At 48.0% G+C, this 19,616-nt stretch overlaps 1 protein-coding gene across 3 annotated transcripts in view; it reads right to left on the bottom strand.

Moving 5' to 3' along the window:
- Positions 1–19,616, bottom strand: part of DNAJC16 (DnaJ heat shock protein family (Hsp40) member C16) — a 296,465-nt gene that overhangs the window by 43,769 nt on the left and 233,080 nt on the right. For all 3 annotated transcript variants that reach the window (XM_086922178.1, XM_086922179.1, XM_086922177.1), the window contains exon 13: positions 14,132–14,230. In XM_086922178.1, the coding sequence (XP_086778304.1) occupies positions 14,132–14,230 (99 nt within the window). The remainder of the gene's footprint in view (positions 1–14,131; positions 14,231–19,616) is intronic.

Here is a 19,616-nt window from a genome sequence, read left to right as displayed (position 1 = left end):
AATGGACTTTACGGTGGAAAACCGTCCTGGAACAGACCACAACAATGCTGATGGCCTCTCCAGCTTATCCTGTGCTACTGAAGGGACTGCCACTCTGCTGAACTGCACTCTGCTGGACTCCTGCGTTGCTGTTCTGACCTGCTTAACGCTTGCCTGGGTGAGAAGGACTCTTGAACCCAGAAACCAGACTGACTCCAAGGGCTAGTTTGCTGGTTTCCTGATCTGAAGCCTCAGGGACATAACAGCCTTCCAACAACCTGTCATCTACACCTGGACCATCTATGATTTTACACTGCTAAGTGGTGCCACCCCAGTCCTGGATCCTTTGAAATCGGCCTAAGGTGCTTGCCCGCTAAACCAACACATCTTCTCTGCTGAGCGGCACATCCCTGAGCAGAACCGTTGCATCTCCTCGGCTGAGTGGTGGATCCTCAAGCAGAAGCATTGCAGCTGCTGTGTGGACTTTAACCGTCGCTGGAGACCCGCATCGCTCTATCGGTCCTCGGCACCGACGCATCATCGACGGTGCGTCTCCAGCTCAGGCCCTGCATCTCTCGCCAATGACGGCCCTGCATCCCTCGGCGACGACACCAGACTCAGCATTGCAGCTCCTTGGAACGGACACATCGCTAGCTGGGCGCTGAATCCCCGACTCCAGACTTCGCATCACAAGCCCTGTTGATGGGATCCATGACGGTGACGCAACAGGACCTAGCACTGCATCCTCGCCACATCTTTGAACCAATGGATCGCCTCATCTGTGCACCCGGATTTTTGGTACTTTGTTCAGCAGGCCGGACGGAGTCCCTGTAGCATGCCTGAGCTCCATAGCAGTCAGCCTGAACTTGTAACTGTCCCGGTCCGAAGCAACCAGATATCCCGAGTTGGCACTTTGTGCTTCTTGGTGCTATTGCAACCTAAATCTTTAAAATTCAATACCTCTGGTTTTACTGAATGGATTTTTGTTTTGTTGGTCTCGTTTTATTTATTAAAAATCCCTCTATTTTTCTTTTTGTGTGGTGTTTACACTGTTTTACTGTTTGAAGTGCTGCACAAATACTTTACACGCTGTCTCTATGTTAAGCCTTTTTTTTTATAAACATACGGAATCCACCCGTAAGGTATACAGAGGAACCTAATTCAATCTTACTACTAATGTGGTTCCTACTTTGGTGGGAAGCACACTGTGTTTTTTAAATACCCCTCACACACCAAAAGGGCCCTTGGTGTCATGCTTCATCATAGGGGTCTTCGCACCCCTCTACGGAGTGCAGCGTGCTGCTAACCAGCGAATACGCGGGAGAACTTGATGTGACCACTATGTGTAGTGTGTGAGAGAGTGTGGAAGTGAGTGGTAGGGTCAGAGGTGATTTGTGAGTGAATGTTAAAAAATACCTGGCAGGTGGGACTAGGAAGAATTTTAATAAACCCCCTGCTGGTATTACTAAAAGACGTGCGGCGGAGGATTAAAATGTATTAATGTACAAAAAGCCTCCTATGTGTCGGTGTCAACATGTTTCGAAGTTGGAAACTTCTTCATCAGGACGGGTACACAGAACCCTACCATGCTCACAAACAGACAGTAAAATACTGTCAACACATAGGGACTGCTATGTGTATGTTTATATGAAATAAGCCTAATCAGCTCGATATGTAGACAAGATATTATCTTGATCTCCTCCTGAAAAAATAAGGTAGAAAAAGAACAATAAACTAGATCAGTTGATTACAGGCTGGATTGTCATGACCTGTAAATATAAAACATACTGGGACCATGCAACCCACAGTGGGCTAAAAGGTAGTCATGTAGGTGCAGTGACCTGCAAAAAAACACTACATGAACACAACAAACAAAAACTTTACACAAACACCACACACACATTCATGGTGCACTCTATTTCTGCAGTGTCTCAGTTTGTGATATAGCAAAGAGGGAGAAATGCCTTCAAAAAAAGTCAAAACCTGAGAGTCTGAAAAGAACTAAATGTGTTCTCACAAGTGAAACAACCAATGTCCAGTATTAGGTAGCAAAGGAAGAATCCCTGTAAGCTATCAAGCAAAAGTGCATATGCCAACGCACATAGTCACCAGCAACTGTAGGTGTATCCCCATAACGATGGATTCCCATCAAAGTCTTGTAAATGATCAATTCTATCATTTGGTCATCCAAGGTAGGGATGGTAAGTCTCTAGATCATTGAGACACAGTCCAAACCCTCCATGAGGGATAACCCTCTACAGTTGCTCGAAGACCATATGTTTGATCAGGAATTGGGAACTAATGCAGTGCAAAAAGGAATAAGTGAGATTAAAATGAATAGAAAAAGTGGTAATTGTTCCATGTGTCCACAAACTTCAAAATCTACACAGATAGACATAGGGACAAATCGCCCATGGATTCAGAAGAATTTTTCTAACTGTAACAGCTCAGAAGTCATCTACGTACTAACATGCCCCTGTGCGAAGAAATACGTAGGCATGACAACTAGAAAAGTCCGCACCAGGATGCTGGAGCACAAGAGCTCCTTTAGGTGCAAAAGAAGTGTTTCAAAATTAACTAAACATTTTCTGGAAATGAACCACCTTGAGACAGATTTCACCTGGACGGTACTAGAAAAACCATATGTACCATCACATATCAGGGACGTGACCAGATACCTTTTTTCCAAAGAGCAACGATGGATCTATAAACTATCTACTGACACCGGTGGCCTGAATGATGATATTCCGTGGACCACGCTCTGAGGACGTGGTCCACGTTTAGCATCAGCGCATAGCCCACCATTCGATTACAAATGACAAATGATAAATATCTATAGTCAACTTTTATTCCTTTGCCAAATCCACCAGTTTTCCAAACTTCAATAATTTGGTAATTATTACTGCGAATGAAGTAAGGCGAAGGTGTCCAATCTGAGAGTTGATGAACCACGGCGCTATATGAGGTCCCTTTGGATCCTGGTAGATTGGGAAGTCCGTGAATACCCCAGATCAGTTTATTATACAACCACAACAATAAACGAATACATTAGATAGTATTCAGTGCGTTTTACATATTAATAACAAAAAAAATTCTATATATGACAATACCTGTTTATTTTCTCATGTAGTTTCGCACAATCAGGCCTTAAATATTACTTTGATTTCTTGGCATGTATCGAACTAAAAACATACATTACTTGACTTTTCCAAACAATGAACTACTGCGACGCCACATTTGACGTCACATTGTAGTTCAAAGAGAGCATGTGTCTAAACCTCATAACGCTTATAAGCAGACACATGAATTTTACAAACCTACGGCGACGCTGCGGATGACGTCACTTTGTAGTTTTGACGTTTTTGCACTGACGAAGTACCGCATTGTATCGCGGGAACTCGCCACAAACAAAGAATTATACCGAATGAGAAGACGGACTTTGCCGGCAAACTAACCTCTATGTTAAAATTAAGTTTAGCTGGTTCTGAGGCGTCCTAAATAGCTAACAGCTGCTTGTTCCATTGGGCCAACTCCCTGATTGGCCAAAGGCGAGCCCACCCTTTGTTACAAATCCCTAGACCTCCGTTCCTTCGTTGCCTCCCCCAGACTCGGATCCAGTTCCGAGGCAACCATGGAGAGGTAAGGAGGCAGGGGTCTGTCACTTTTGATAGATATAAGTGTTCTGCCATTTGGGCTATAACGATGGATGTGGAACTGCTTCCGAGTGAGGGGTGGTTTGAGCTTTCTGTCAGTGAGCTTTCACGGGACATGGGAAGTCTGGTAAAAGGATAGGTAGCATATCACGATGTGCAACTAGGAAGGTCCTTTTCGTCGTGTTAGATCAAGCTTCCTTTTTTCCTTGCCTTCTAGCGCGTGGCCTCCTCTATCCTGAGCTTGGTCCAGGTGAGGTGAGGTCCTATCCCCTGTTAACTTAGGTGAGTGAATTATAATACCATTTTAAAGAATTTTTTCATTCAAGTTGCTTTGTCCAATGCACTGATGTCACTATTTATTCTTGTAGGTGAACAATACACCAAGTAACATGGAGGAATAGCTATGTATATCCTTTATGGTTTATCATTTTCTTTCTATTTATAAGTTATGTTTGTATATTCTCGTATATCACATTTTGCAGTCGCAAGACATATTTAGAACAGAGGCCCTGAAGAAAGCCTTAGGAGTTTATACCCGTTTGGCTGAAACATGTCGGCCCCTCAGCAGCTATTTGTTGGAACTGCTATAATTGCGCTGTTCTTAGTTTTAATCTGAAAGACACTGGCAGCTATTAAAGTTGATTTTGTTGCCTTTTTCTATTCATTTTAATCTCACTTATTCCTTTTTGCACTGCATTAGTTCCCAATTCCTGATCAAACATATGGTCTTCGAGCAACTGTAGAGGGTTATCCCTCATGGAGGGTTTGGACTGTGTCTCAATGATCTAGAGACTTACCATCCCTACCTTGGATGACCAAATGATAGAATTGATCATTTACAAGACTTTGATGGGAATCCATCGATATGGGGATACACCTACAGTTGCTGGTGACTATGTGCGTTGGCATATGCACTTTTGCTTGATAGCTTACAGGGATTCTTCCTTTGCTACCAAATACTGGACATTGGTTGTTTCACTTGTGAGAACACATTTAGTTCTTTTCAGACTCTCAGGTTTTTACAGTATTTCATGTCAGTAAGGAGGGGATATAGCCTGATTGAGTCTCTAAACATCCCTGAGACCCTTTCACCCCGTTTTGTTATATGTTCAAAAAAAGTCATGCAGCTTAGTTAATAGTTCATACTTGCAAACCAGTGGTTTTCAGGCGTCATGAGCCACTGAGAGCAAAGCGTAGGGGACCCTGTGCTATAAATGAGCACTTTGTATGGGAGAAGGTTTTTCTTTATTAGGATCCAAAAAGTGGTATCATCTGAGAATTACTCGCTGGAATATGGGCAAAGAATCGGCTATGCCGTGCTTACATATGGGAAGATACTACCTCACCTGACCGTCCCCTCCGTGGCTCCGTGGATTTGTGAGTGGAGCGGGAAAGGGACTGTATTTGTAGTGCCCTTCATTGAATAATTGGCCCTTGCAGACGTGCCTAACCGCATGTTCAAGTATATAGGCTGGGTCAGAGAGCCGATGCTATTACTGCGTTAAAGAACTGGACTGCTAAAGCAGCCTGAGTCTACTTCCGGTGTCTGGTGACCCGGTATGTTGCAGCCCTCTTGAGTCTATGGCTTCAATGTGGTGTGTTCAGAGTAGTCCAAGAGGTCCAGTGTAAAACAGGACAGCTATCCACCTGTCATACGAGTTACTTACCTTTGGTAACAATGTATCTGGTAGAGACAATTCAAGCCACAGATTCCTTCACGTAGAATTATCCTCAGGCGTGAGACTGGATCTGGAAACTTTTTTGCCACAGCATCCCTGCGCTCCGGGGGCGGGGCAACATCACGCGACTCCACCAAGGCGTCGTCCGTGCATGTGACGTCAGCGAGGTCACATAAGACTTTTTCCGCACCACAAAGCGGAATCACCAGATAAAAAACTGTGGAAGCATGGGAACAGTGTGCGAAGAGCAGACAAATTGGAAAGAAGCAGTGACTAACAACACCACACAGAATAGTGGCAACACCGTAGAACCCAAAGACAGGAAAGAAGAAAGAGCAAGCAGATCCCTGCGCAGCCACCCTGTCAGCACATAGACAGCCTCCCACTCCCGTGCCCCAGAGGCAAGGAACATGCATAAAGTCTTGGTACACGTAGTAAACCTACCACTTCCATCCAGAGAAAGGGGAACAGTCCCAAGACAGAAAGGGCCAACAACCCTCCAAGCCACCCCAACATAGAGGGCAACCACCCACAAGGGACAAGACATGGCCAGATGACCCTTAATCAGGGGATAGCACTGGAAGGAAGGGAGGGGAGGGAAGGACAGGGATAGAAAGCAATCGCCCCCAAACCTGGAGTAACCAGAGCAGCAGGGCATCACAACACCGAAATCCCATCCTCCAAGAACCAAGGAGGAATGAACCGCACCCAGACGGAGCGACCCGTCACAAACAAGGAAGGCACTCACAGGAGACACAGCCCCCCACCGGGAGGCGAATACCAAAGACAAATCCAAGGGTCCTTGAAGAAAAGGGGAGGAAGGGCGGGCCGTGAAGGAATCTGCGGTTAGAATCGTCTCTACTAGATACATCGTTACCGAAGGTAAGTAACTCGTACATCTGATAGAGACTACTAGCCGCAGATTACTTCACGTAGAATAGATACCCAAGCAATACCCCCAGGGAAGGAGGGTCTGCGAAAGGACCCCACCAGCCAATACAGAACAGAGGCCCCCCCAGGGGACCAGATCTGTGGACCAGGAAGAACCTTGTCCCTGCCAGGCAAGGGGAACCCCCACAAGCAGGACCCTACCGACCCCAAGGGAATGTAGGAGGGAAGAGAAGGCTGAAGAGGCTCGTACACTCACAGCAGAGGAACCAAAGGCAAGGGCGGAGAGGCCGAAGCATCCCACTCCCCCACAAGGCAACATACCTTCCGCCCAAGACTAAGACAGAAAAAGCGGAAGAAGAAGCCTAGATGGCCCAAGAAAAGGAGGGAAAAGAAGGCAAACCCGCTCCAGCTGGAGAGCAGCCTGCCAGCCAGAACAGCGCCGGCAGACAAACCGCCAGAAGCAAGAAGAAGAAGAAGGAGAATAACACCCCGAGGGCCCAGGAAGGTCGAGTAGGCGGCGCCTGGCAAGGGAGAACACAGGAGCATACCAGACATCAGGACAGGAGCAGGGAAAGGAAGAGATGCCCGGGCACACCACCACGAGTGGCCCCGCACACGACCTCAAGGAGCAAAAGCAACCTACCCAAATGCCATGGAGAACAGGCACCCCAAGGCGACCAGAACCCTCCAGCAGAGCGCAAGCTATATGACCTAGGGGACGATAAGACCCAAACATGGGAACCCTCTTTGGAAGAACTTTCGCAACAGAGGAACAAACACAAGAGCCACGGGGAAAAAAACACCCAGCGAAAGGCTTGACAAGCAGCCCAAGCAAGCAGAAGGCCTAATCTCAGGGCCAAGTCTGCGCAACAATTCCAACACATACACATAATCAACAAACAATGCCAAAATCCCAAAGAAGGACGCAATGGCCAGAAAACACACTCCACAGCCAGAATCAATCCGACTCAGGAATGACTGAGGAGGGGACGGAGGAGGAGGATTATAAGGAGGAGGACGAGGAGGAGGACGGAGCCCTGCCAAGAGCCTCTAGATGGCAGAGTCGGCAGGGGCATAAAACAAAAGGCTGCCATCAAACGGCAGATCAATGAGTAATCAGGGAATACTCCATCCCGAACCCAAGCATGGCGACGGGGAGCGACCGAGGAAGCCATGGCCCGGCCCAACACCTCTGAGATGTCCAGGGCGGAGCGGAGATTAAACGCTGCCAGCTCCTGGCCATCCAAAGCATGATACCTTAAGTCCCCTTGACCACCCTCCTGGGACGCTGCTGGTCTCAGAGACTCAGCCGAGTCCCACAAACAGGAGGAGGCACGAGCCAGCACACACAAGGTGTTCAGAACCCGCAGGACAGCACTGGTCGAGGCGAACATATTGCGCCCCCAAGAGTCCAGCCAGCGGGCCTCTCGGGACGGCGGAGTCAACAGTGGCGGCAGGGAGGGAAAAGCAGTCCCCAAAAGAGGACTGGAGGCAGAGGGGTGGAGGGAAAGGCACGCCGGGTCACGCGGCGCCGGGAAATACCCGTGCAGAAGATGCTGAGGCACCGGGTCCCCTGAGGCAGGACGCCTCCAAGCCCCCGTCAAGGAAGAAAGGATGGAACCCCCAAAGGGAAGCAAGATTTCTCTCCCACCAGAGCCCTGGCGGAGGACCTCCAATAGATGGTCTGCCGGAAAGTGAGCCACCGGGTCGTCACTCATACACAGGTTGCCCACAGCCGTGGACACCGCGTGAGCGAAGCCTGCACCCACCTCCGTAGGGCCCAGCGGCGGGGAAAGCATCTCCTCCATGTGTGACGGCTGCAAAGTAAGGCGGCCGTCCCCGAAATAGCGGGGCAGGCAAGGGCCACACCTGGAAGTCAAAAGGAGCTGACGAATGAGGGAGCTGCTGCTTTTCCGACAAACACCTCTGCCTCAGGAAGGGGGGAAGCCGCCCATCGACGCCGGTGAAAAAGACACCACACGGCGACTAGTCTCCGGGGAGGATGACACCAATATACAGGTTGCCTCCGGAGAAGAAGGAGCGTCCGAAGACGAATCTGCGGTACGATCCCTGCGCGGAGCCGTAGAGTCCGCTGCCTGAGGTGAGGTGCCGGCACCATCCGGCATCGCCGGACAAGGTTCCTCCAAATCACCCTGCACCAGGGACCGGAGCGGAGACCGGAGCGGCGCTGGAGCCGACCCGGAGCGGCGCCGACCCAACCTCCACCAAGGTAGCTATCCGCGTGGGGTAACGAGACGGGCCTGGGGAGTGACACGAAGCCCTCCCCCAGCCGGCACCCAGAATGAGGCGTAGATCACTCGGCAACCCATGAGGCAGTGCCAGGGACGATTTCACCTCCGACTCGCCCCCCATCGAGGCGGCCGCCTGCGAGGAAGGACGGGAGGGGCCCGGAGAGGGGCAAGGGGTCCTCACCTGATCTCGACACGGGGCGAGGATGGTTCACCGACCCCTGTGGCTACGCACAGTCCAACGGCTGCTGGCGCCGTAGCTGTGTCACCTCGGGCTAAGACAGGACCACCCTGTCAAGAGACCGATAGGGGCTCGGGGATGCGACCCGAGCCCTGGCAACCTCCCGCGACACCACAGAGACTCCCGCAGGAGTTTGCGGCGAGGCAGAGAAGCCGTGGCCTGAAGGAGGTGCCCCAGAGGAGCCACACCCCAACAGCACCACAACCTCTAAGCCTGGATCCGAACCAGTCCGCGCCGGGTCCGGAGCCACCGGCGGCGCCATGGATGGCCCTGCGCATGGCAAGGGATGCGCCAAAGCCCGAGGTGGGGAAGGAGGGGGAGACGCCAGCGAGGCCTGCAAAGCCGCCGAGTAGGTCTCCGTTTGAACTCTCGACGCCCCAACACCGGGAAACGGTGGATAGGACGACACGCAGGGCCGTATCACCAGCGGAGAGTCCATGCCTCTGGTAGGCCTGAACCCAGCCCCCGGTGACAAACTGCGACACTTACCCATCGAGGAGCGACGCTCACGTGACATCAGAGAAGGGCGAGGATGACTACCACGGCCGAACATAAAGCCGTCCGCCGAAGCATACCGAGGGGAGGACGTCGACCTGGAGAGACACGCCGAGAGAGGTTTCATGCAGAGCTCCCGCAGCGACTTCGGTTTCAACTGTTGACAGGCCTCGCAATCGGTGGTGCTGTGATCCTCCCCAAACACCACATACAAATGAGGTGCGGGTCCAACGCCGACATAAGACGCCCACAAAACGTACAATTTTTGAAACCCGAAGGCATTCCCACACTGTTCCACCAAAAGAAATGAAGAAAAAAGGGCCCAAAACAGGCCCATAGCAAGGACCGGATCCAAGTTGCACGCGGAAAAGGAAAAAACTGACGTAGGGGCGTCGGGCGGGTCTTATGTGACCACGCTGACGCCTGGGCGGAGTCGCGTGATGTCACCCCGGCGCGCAGGGATGCTGTGGTAAAAAAGTTTCCGGATCCAGTCTCACGCCTGGGGATAATTCTACGTGAAGGAATCTGTGGCTAGTAGTCTCTATCAGATAACCGCTCTCCCAGAGGTAAGGGGATATCACCTGAAGACTGGAATTTCCACTGGAGAAGCTGAGGATATTCCTGAAGTGTCAAAAAGTGAGCACACCTGTTGTGTCAGTGAAGGAGTGTATCTGGCCTGCAGGAGAGACAGTCCAAAAGGAGAAGCCCAGTGTGTTGCCAATGTGAGGAGCACCCTGAGAAATCTGACTTCCCCGAAGTGCTAAGCCAGAATTACCAGTTTCTAGAAGGTGTCCTCCGGCCTCCTATTTGCTCTTATCAGTATCCCTTTAAGCTGCAATAAGATGATGCCTGAACAACTACTTAGGTCACCTGGTAGATTGCCATAGACTAAGAGACTAGCGCTGCTGCTGATGCTGTGAGGAAAGGTCACATTGCCCTCTACGCGAGAAGCCTCAATCAGCCCATGGCAACAACTAGCAGATGACACCATCATGAAGGATTGGTCAAGGATATCACAACTACCAATACTGTAGCAGGACAGGAGGGTTGATGACGCCAATTACCTCTGCGACTGTCGCCCTGAGCAAGACTGTGGAAGGCTTAAAAGGGACTGGAGCAGCTGCTGCAAGAGCAGAATTCAATTTGCTCCTACTGTGCTGCCAGCACTGCTACAGAATCTAAGCTATAAAACCAACAGCATAGCCTGCACTGGGGAGCTCAGATTGAAACGCATGCAGAGGAGTCTGCCGTGGGCTAAAATACTTTTGCTATTATTAGATAAAGTGAATTGCACATTTGGCCTGGAAGGGTTTTGTGGACTTTAGATGTGGGATTGTGTTGTTGTCAGAAGGAGGGTGGAGGGTACTGGGAAGATACCAGGAAGAAGGGTGTATTGCCCCTCATTATTTTCATGCAACTTAGTTGACAACCTTGTACATAGTTTTCAATAAAATGTGAATATTTTAGTGCTGTTGTGAGGTTAAAGTACTTTCTTTTTATAATTAAGCATTGGCCTAGACATTATGTTATTGTGTCTGTTCGGTGATGTCGGAGCGCTTGCCTTGCACACTTCCTCAGAAAAGGCTGTGGCTGCTTGCCCTTGCTACACTGACAGTCAAGAGTGGAAAGTGTTATACTTGGCCCAGTTTGAAGAGCCACAGTAAGACAGCTCTAGGACACTAGTGGAAAACTAACTCAACCACAGCTGTTGAGGACTCGTACCACTAAGCTACCCTGTGATCCACCAAAAAGGGTCTGCATGTGGCCATAAAAGTGGTCCAACTACATGCTCACTCAATCATTGGCCACCCTGTAAAACACACAGAAGAGCAGTCATGTGGCAATTGTAATTGTCATTTTACAATGTGAAAGAGTGGGATAGAGGTATAGACATCTGTTGAAATATTAATAGTGCCAATGGAAAAATAAATACTGTGACTACATCTGAGGAGAGAGATAGAGAGACCGGATGAGGAGTGGGGGAGGCATGGTGAATACGAGTGACCCAAGGAAGAACATGCACAAGTACAGCGTGCATAAATAGTGATGCAGAGAGGGAAGAAGATGTGCGAGATATGCTGTTGAATGATTTCAGAAAGGCTGTATGTTAATTAGTATGGGATATGTCCGGATGCAATAACAAAAAACCCACAAAGTCTTACCCTAATACTGGTCAAGTGGCATGCTGTGTAATGTACAGGATTATAGTTTACTTGCTTTAGACTATGTCCCTAATTACATAGGCCTTGTCTCTTGGAAAGGATTCCTAGTTCGCTACTTTGGCCAGACTGTTTTTAGAGATCCATTACCCTTTTCATCCCTCATAAAGCTCTAGTTGGTGGCCAAATAAATGAATTAGAATGGAAAGCAAATCAAGAAAGGGACATTGAGGAAGATAGAGCAGACAGAACGAAACAATGCTAAAGATATCAAAGTAAGTGCAAATCAAAATTAGGTAGAAGAGCTCGGAGTACAGGCATCCTAGGCAGTAAACAAAAAGCAATAAATGAGCACAAAGGATAAAACGAAGGACAAATAGTGAAATGGCAAGAACAAAATCAAGTATGGCAACCAGAGATATAGCAAGGGAAAGGGGAAATCAAGGCTGGAGTGTTCAAAATGGGATGCACAGAGCAAGTGTGGAAATGGAAGTGCAAGTGTGGAAATGGAAGTGCAGACATGGATGAAGTAGGAAAGGCATTGCAGGTAGAAGGAGGGGCCAGAAAAAGGAATGCAGGGAGAGTAGTGGAGCAGAAGTCTTGGGCTAAGAGGAGATTGGGATCAGAGGTGGAAAGCGCAACAGGTATGGGATTGGAAGCCTAATAGGCACATGTAACGAAAGGACAACTATCTAAAAGGGCCAGGAAGGGAAACAAAGGTAGTGGGGCTAGAGCAGTATAAAAATACTTATGAAAGTCTGGGAAAATCTGACAATGGGGTCGAGGAAGGACAAGTCAGGGGTGAGGATACTGGAAAGACAAAATGCAGCAAGGTTAGGAAAGAAAGAGTAGTGGCAAAAGAGCTGAGAAGGTGGGCACAGGGAAAAGGAAGAGAATCAAAGAGCACAGGAAGCAGAACGCAAGAGACAAAGTAAGGTTGAAATAACCAGTACAGAGGCAATCTGGGGCATAAAAAGACTGTGTATGGGTGGGAGCAGAGAAGGCACGTGCAAAGGAGGAAAACTGGGCTCATGAAGGCCCACTCCAAGAAATAAAGGGAGGTCAATAAAGATCATAGCATGAGCTAGAATGTAGGACAAGGAGGGCCTCAAAATGGGGAGGCATGAAGAATGCAGAAGAGGTGGCTGTATAGGGTGTATTTTTGGGGACCGGATAGGCTGCAGACTAGTGGGCCAGAAAAGATGTACAACAGGTCCAGGAAAGAATCAGAACTAGAGGCTGACAAGGGTGCAAAATCCTAATTGAAGAAGTTAGGGAGGGGCATCAAGTGCACAGGAAAGGGGACATTAAAATTCAACAGAGCAAGTCCAGAAAAGGTTCAGAGAGCAATGGTATAGAAGGCTGCAGAGAGCAAGGCTCAATAAGAAAGCAGAGAGCATGGGTCGAGAAGGATGCAGAGATCACAGACCAGGAAGGATACAGAGAGAAAGAGCCACAGACAATGCAGATCTAAAGGGCCAGAAACAATGCAGCGATCAATGGCTGGGAAGAGCACAGAGGAAGAGAGCTAGGAAAAGCACAGAGGAACATCTCCAAGCGGCAAGAGCCAAGATGAGCACCGAGGGGAAAAGTCAGGATGAACACCATGGAATCAGGGATCAGGATATGCAACAAAAGCAAAGGCTACAAAAGTTGGGAAAGGAAAATAACCAATCTCAAGGGGGAGGATGCTCACCACGAGAATGGGACAGGAAAGGCACCAAGAGCAGGAGCCAGGAGGAGCCCTAAGAGCAGGAGCCAGGAACAGCGCTAAGAACAGGGGCTAAGAAGGACATTAAGAACGGGGGCCAAGAAGGACATTATGAACGGGGGCCAAGAAGGACATTAAGAACAGGGGCCAGGAAGGGTACTAGGAACAGGGTCCAGGAAGGGTGCTAAGAGTAAGGGTTAGGAAGGGCGCTAAAAGCAGTGGCCAGGAAAAGTGCAGAGAACAGGAACAAGGAGGACACCAAGAGCAGGAGCAAGCAAGGGTGCCAAGAGCGGGAACAAGGAACGGTACAGACATAAAGGATGAGAGAGCAAAGGCAGCAAACACACTTAAAGCACAGAGAGCAAAGACCAAAAGCAAATACCCATTTGTACATATAGTTAGAGAAGCGAGAGAGAAGCAAGCCAGAGAGAATGGCTGTGTGTGTATGTGTGCGTGTCTGCGCATAAATGTGTTTGCCTCTTGGCTGAAAGTGGGTGTTTGGAAGTGGTATGAGATGTGTGGTGCAGGTGGTGTGCATGAGGAGGTGGGATGTGTTCAATGTATATACGTGTGCTGTTTTCGCGTAGAAGTGTGGTAATTGGGAACGTCGAGTGTGAGTGCATTCACACACCTTTAGCCTATGGAGAAAGGGTGCTGCTAACCTCAGTTATACTATTAGTGTTTGTAAGTAATCAATCTAGGACATTACGTATTGAAGCTCATTTGATAAAATATGAATGTTTGGTATGATGGTGCAGTTTTGACTGGTGCAACATTCTCTCTTACCTTGTAGCTTGCTGTGTGCCCTTTGGCAAGAGTGTTGTCATACCATGTGCATGGTACTCTAATGTTTAGAGGTGATATATAAACAAACTGTCGTTAAATGTCATCATACTAAAAGCTAACTGTTTAACATACCTGGTGCATGGATTGGTCCCAAACTTACAGCTCTCACTGCTTCTATAAGACTTCAGAAGAAGAGTGCACGAAGGTGCAACCTATGTAGTGCGATGAACACTAATACCTGGTACTCTATCAGTTACAAATGTATATTGAGGTGCCTGACTCTCATACCTTGTGCTCTCCCGACTGTATGATGTCTCAGTCTTTTCATTTTTTTCCGAAGGCTCCTCTTTTTCTGTTGCGTTGGATTCTCGCTCATCAGTGGAGTCACTTAAAAATAAAAGAAAAGCTGTGAGTGGCTAACAAATAGTGACTAGACAGTAAAGAACAATTTTTCTTACCTTCAATAATGCTCTTTCTGGAGGATACTCTATTGAACTGCAGAGTCCTCATCTTGCGAATATTCCCGAAGGCGTCAGACTGGATTGGGAAACTCAAAAGCTGTACTCCTGTGCACCAGTAGGTGGCATTGATTGGCTCCACTTCACCATCTTTGGGGCTGCATATAATGACCACCCAGGCACCCTGACGTCACCTGATTTTAAAGGTTTGTTCACACCTCGGGTGCAGAACACGTCAGCAAATTGCCTTGTGTGCAGATCTCTAGGTTGGGATCTTTTAGGATGGAAAAAGAGTCAATTCCACTGAACGATGAGGAGGAAGTGTCAGTGAGGAATCTGTGGTTTAATAGTGTATCTACCAGAAACAGCGCTGCTGAATGTCAGTTACTTGCTCTTCTAGTGGATACTTCCAACTGCAGATTCCTCAATTTGTGAATAGACACCAAAGCAGCACCTCCCCAAGTAGCAGGTCTGTGGAATGGCTCAGCCCAAAGAATCCTGCATGACCAGATGGTCAAAATATCCATCCCGATGGACCGGACTGTCAAGTCAATAGTGCTTCATGAACATGTGCACTGATGCCCACGTAGTAGCCTTAAAGATGTGCAAGGCATGCACTATGAGTACCAGTGCAGTGGTAGCAGCCTGAGGCCGAATGGAATGAGCCCTCAATACATTAGATCACTACTTCTTAGTTAGCACCTAGCAGATGTTAATACACTATATGAACTAGAGATGGATCTTTTCTGCAATGTCTTTCCTTTTTTACTGCTGAGAAAGAGTTGATCGTCCATCTGATGGTCCATGGTACTATCAATGTAAAAATGGAGGGCTCTCTTTGATAGTTTGTGTCCTCCACTTTCGGCGCATGAGGGAGGGCAAAGAAAATTGAAAAGGTGATAGCCTACCCAACATGGAAAGATGTTACGACCTTCAGCAAAAATGCAGCTCGACTACTCACCACCAGTTTGCCTGGAAAGTATGTTGTGTAAGGTGTTCTCAGGGTCAAGCAATGTAGAGGGCAACTGCGCATTGGCTCAAATGGAGTGCACAGTAAAAAAGTGAGAACCAAATTTAGGTCCCACTTTGGCATCACAAAGGGCTTTGAAAAAACATATACAGTAAACCTTCAAAACATCTCATCACAACTAATTTAAACTAAGAGGGTTGATCAGGCAACCTTGTAAAAGTGAAAAGAGCTGACAAATAGCTTTTACCAGTTCCCAGAGCAAGTCCTTGGTGGGCCAACAACAAAGTAAACAACAGCACTTTAGGCAGATTAGCTTGTAGCAGGTCGCTCTAACAGGTGCCACACCAAGCCACAAACTTGTCCCAGAGTCCAATAGATGGTTGCTTAACTGCCAGAATAACATTTACGAATTTGGGAAGAAGATAAAAGGAGACAAGCTGCAGCGACTCAATCTCCATGTATGGCGGTGCAGTGTGCAACAGTAGAGCATCCTGATGCAGCAACTTTACCGGAAGACAGATGCTCATGTCCAGAAGTTCTGAATACTATACCCTTCTGGCCCAGGGCGGTCTGGTCAGACTTGATGTTCTTAGGAACCAGAGCCAAGAGGGGTGGAAATTCAGAAAGGCTACAGGACTCCCAAGCTCCACTCCAAGTGGAATATGTCTCCTATAGAGAGTCTTGAAAAGTCTAGCACACAAAAATGCTGACATTGTGTGTTCTAGCACCGGTGAAAAGATCAAGCCAGGGTTCTCCCTATACTGGAAAACTGCCTGTGCCACCTCCGGATGTAACTGCAATTTGTGATCCGTTAGGTGCTGGTGACTGAGTTAATCCTCCCAGGAGTTTAGTGGTCCCACCAGGAGGGACTATATTAGCAATATCGACTATACACTCCTTGACGTTAGGATTTGGCATGAGCTGATTGATATGAAGGTCATGGTTTGCCATGAAAGCGATCACTTTCCCCTTGCACTCAAAGTAAAGTGGGTACAAATTAATGACCCCTCCAATGTAATAGACATCGACAAACAATAGGTGTGATGTAAGATGGGAGGAGGTCTCAAATACTGAGGTGTTCTATGTGAGATTTATGATACAGTCCATTGCATATTTCTGACATTAAAAGATCTGTCCTGTTTTTCTTCCCAGATAATGGCCACCCACAATATTTGGTTTGCAAAAGAGAGGTTATATCCCATAAACGTACTCCTAAATCGCATGCATGGTTTTAAAAACATTGTACAGAGGCGAAAACAGATTTGATAAAAGCCCTAAAAAGTTATGTAAGGTTGGATATTACCAAGCTAGACAAGATTACAATAAATAATTAAGTCTTGCAAAGCTCAGTGGGATATTAAGATTTAGGAGGCCTTCTCTGGAAGCAGCGAAGGGGAAGGATGTTGGTTGTTCTTACACCTGGCTACCTATCGTGGTCGTAAGGACCAAGCCACTCAGAATGTCACATTCCTGAGGGGGAATGGATCAAGCATTTTACAGCCCTTTATGCAGTCACTGTAGATAGCAGGTAGTTATAGCCCTGGAACTCCACCTACTAGTAGGGTCACAGATGAGGAGAAAGAAAACAAGTTACTTACCTGTAACTTTAGTTCTCCAGTATTGGAATCTTTCATAGATTCACATGCCTGAATCATTTCCCGTCGTTGAGACGGGAGTCTCCGGTATATAAAAAAGCAGTGCTTAGTAGTATAGCAAACTGAAAAGAGGCCTAGGCCCATTTCCCTTTTGCAACCCATAGCCTTTGTTATGTAAAAAAGGCCCAAACTTTTCCCTGAACCAATCAGAGCGCCTCACCCTCTAGAACATTCCTGAGAGAACCTTCTGCCCCTCAGATTTTTCGCGCACTTGTGCAAATAACACACTTCCTGTGCTAAATCCGAGGTGAGCCTCTCAGGGGAGGAGGGTGGGTGCATGTGGATCTATGAAAGATTCCAATACTGGAGAACTAAAGTTACAGGTAAGTAACTTATGTTCTTACTCCAGTATTGGAACTTTCATAGATTCACATGCCTGAATCAGAATAGCGAGCACTGGAAAAAAAAAAATCACATTTTCCTGATACATTACACAATCATGCAATACCATTAGAAATGAAGCATAATCGTATATACATATATCCACACTTATATAAAATGTGACTCTGTAAACAAAAGAAATTATGGATGGAGGGATGCAAGAAAGACTCAACGTTACTGGATGATATTCCGCAGTACCGCCTCTCCCACCGCCGCATCCGATTCTGCGGCTGCCTCCAAGCAGTAGTGCCTGGTGAAGGTGTACATATATGCCCAGGTTGCTGCTCTGCAGATATCCTGGATTGGCACTCCTCCAAACAGTGCAGTGGATGTGGCCACCGCCCTCGTGGAATGGGGACGGACTTGTGCATTCAAAGGCTTTCCAGCAGCTTGATGACAGTAGACAATTGCACTGGAAATCCATCTGGCAATTCCACTCTTCGACAGTGGGAACCCTTTCCTGGGTGCGCTGAAGGCGACGAATAACTGAGATGTCTTGCGAAATGCCTTAGTTTCTTTCAAGTAAAATTTCATACATCTCTGAACGTCCAGCGAGTGCAATATTCTTTCTGCCGCTGTTGATGGATGAGGAAACTTTTCAACACCAATGGTTCGTTCAAATGAAAATCAGTTGGCACCGTCGGAATGAACTTAGGGTTTGTCCTGAGAATCATTCTATCCTCCTGGAACTGCAAGAAAGGCTCCTGAATCGTGAGCGCTTGTAGTTCACCTACTCGTCTCGCTGAAGTCAATGCAATGAGAAGAGCCACTTTCCAGGACAAGAACTTCAGGTCTGCCCTGTGTTTAGGTTCAAACGGTGGCTTCATCAATTGAGAGAGTACAATATTCAGATTCCATAATGGTGGTGGAGGCTTTACTGGTGGAAAGACTCTGAATATCCCTTTCATAAATTGTTTGATAATCCTAGAGGACCATAAAGATGGGCCTGGCGATGACCTCCTGTAGCGGGACAACGCAGCCAAATGCACCTTGATGGAGGCGTGTGCTAATCCGGACTTTGCTAACAGCAGAATGTAAGGTATAATTTGATGAGGTGCAGCAGTAAGAGGGTGAATATCATGTCTCTTACACCAAAGACAAAGCCTCTTCCATTTCATCCTGTAGGTTTTGTTGGTACTCTCCGCTCTGGCCTTGGACAGGATTTCCCTACATTCGTGTGAGATGTTCAGATGGCTAAACTCACAGTGTTCAGGAGAAAGGCTGCTAATCGCAGGATTTCGGGTCCGGATGGAGCACCTGCCCCTTGGACATTGTCAGAAGCGATGGAATTAGGCGCAACCGAATTGGACAGTCCTCCGACAGCAGCAGTAGTTCCGTGAACAAGTGTTGTCTGGGCCACCACGGGGCTACTAGGATCAGTCTGCACGGCTCTTTCTTGATCTTCACCAGTACGCGGGGGAGAGGAGGAATTGGAGGAAAACCGTAGGCAAAGATGCCAGACCATGCCATGGAAAATGCATTCCCCCAAGATCCCTTCTGGTGATGCCAGCTTGCGAAGTATTGGCATTTTCCGTTTTCCCTTGTAGCGAAAAGGTCCACTATTGGTGTTCCCCATCTTCGAAAGACGCTGTCCAGGGTCCCCTGGTCTAGCTCCCATTGTGGCAGGAGGATTTTAGCCTGCTGAAAGTATCCGCCTTGACGTTCTGATCCCCCGGGAGGTGTTCTGCTGCCAATGATATTCCTTGCTGCAGAGCCCATTCCCATATCTCCTGGGCTTCCTGAGACAGGGAGAGAGATCTCGTCCCCCCTTGCTCGTTAACATAATGCATCGCCGTGATGTTGTCTGTTCTTACCAACACCGGCGAACCTTTTATCCTTGGCAGAAAAGCAAGTAATGCCAAGCGGATCCCTCTGAGCTCCAGCAGATTTATATGTAATTGCTGCTCCTGTGCTTTCCAACGACCGCTGACTTGAAGGTCTTGAAGGAAAGCTCCCCATCCTTCTAACGACGCATCCGTCCTTACTACTAGCGGAGCCGCTCTTGCCAGAAACGTCAGTCCTTGAGACACATTTGCTTTTCGCGTCCACCACCTTGCTGCCTGTAGCATCACTGGTGTCACCCTTATTGTATCGTCGAAGGATCCCTCCGCCTGACGCCATTGGAGATCGATCTGTTCCTGCCATGGTCTCATCCTTAGCCTGCAGCAAGGTACCAGTGGAATACAAGAGGACATCGTGCCCAGCAAGGATTTGTACCTGCGGACCGAAAGAGACTTTCTTTTTACCAAGTCTTGGAAGAGGGACACAATCCTCAGTTGTCTTTCCTCGGAGGGAAATGCTTTGTTGCA

Source organism: Lissotriton vulgaris, chromosome 5, assembly GCF_964263255.1.
Source record: "Lissotriton vulgaris chromosome 5, aLisVul1.2, whole genome shotgun sequence".
Lineage (NCBI taxonomy): Eukaryota > Metazoa > Chordata > Amphibia > Caudata > Salamandridae > Lissotriton > Lissotriton vulgaris.
The sequence above is the reverse complement of the archived record's forward strand: the minus strand, read 5'-3'. Positions and strand labels throughout refer to the sequence as shown.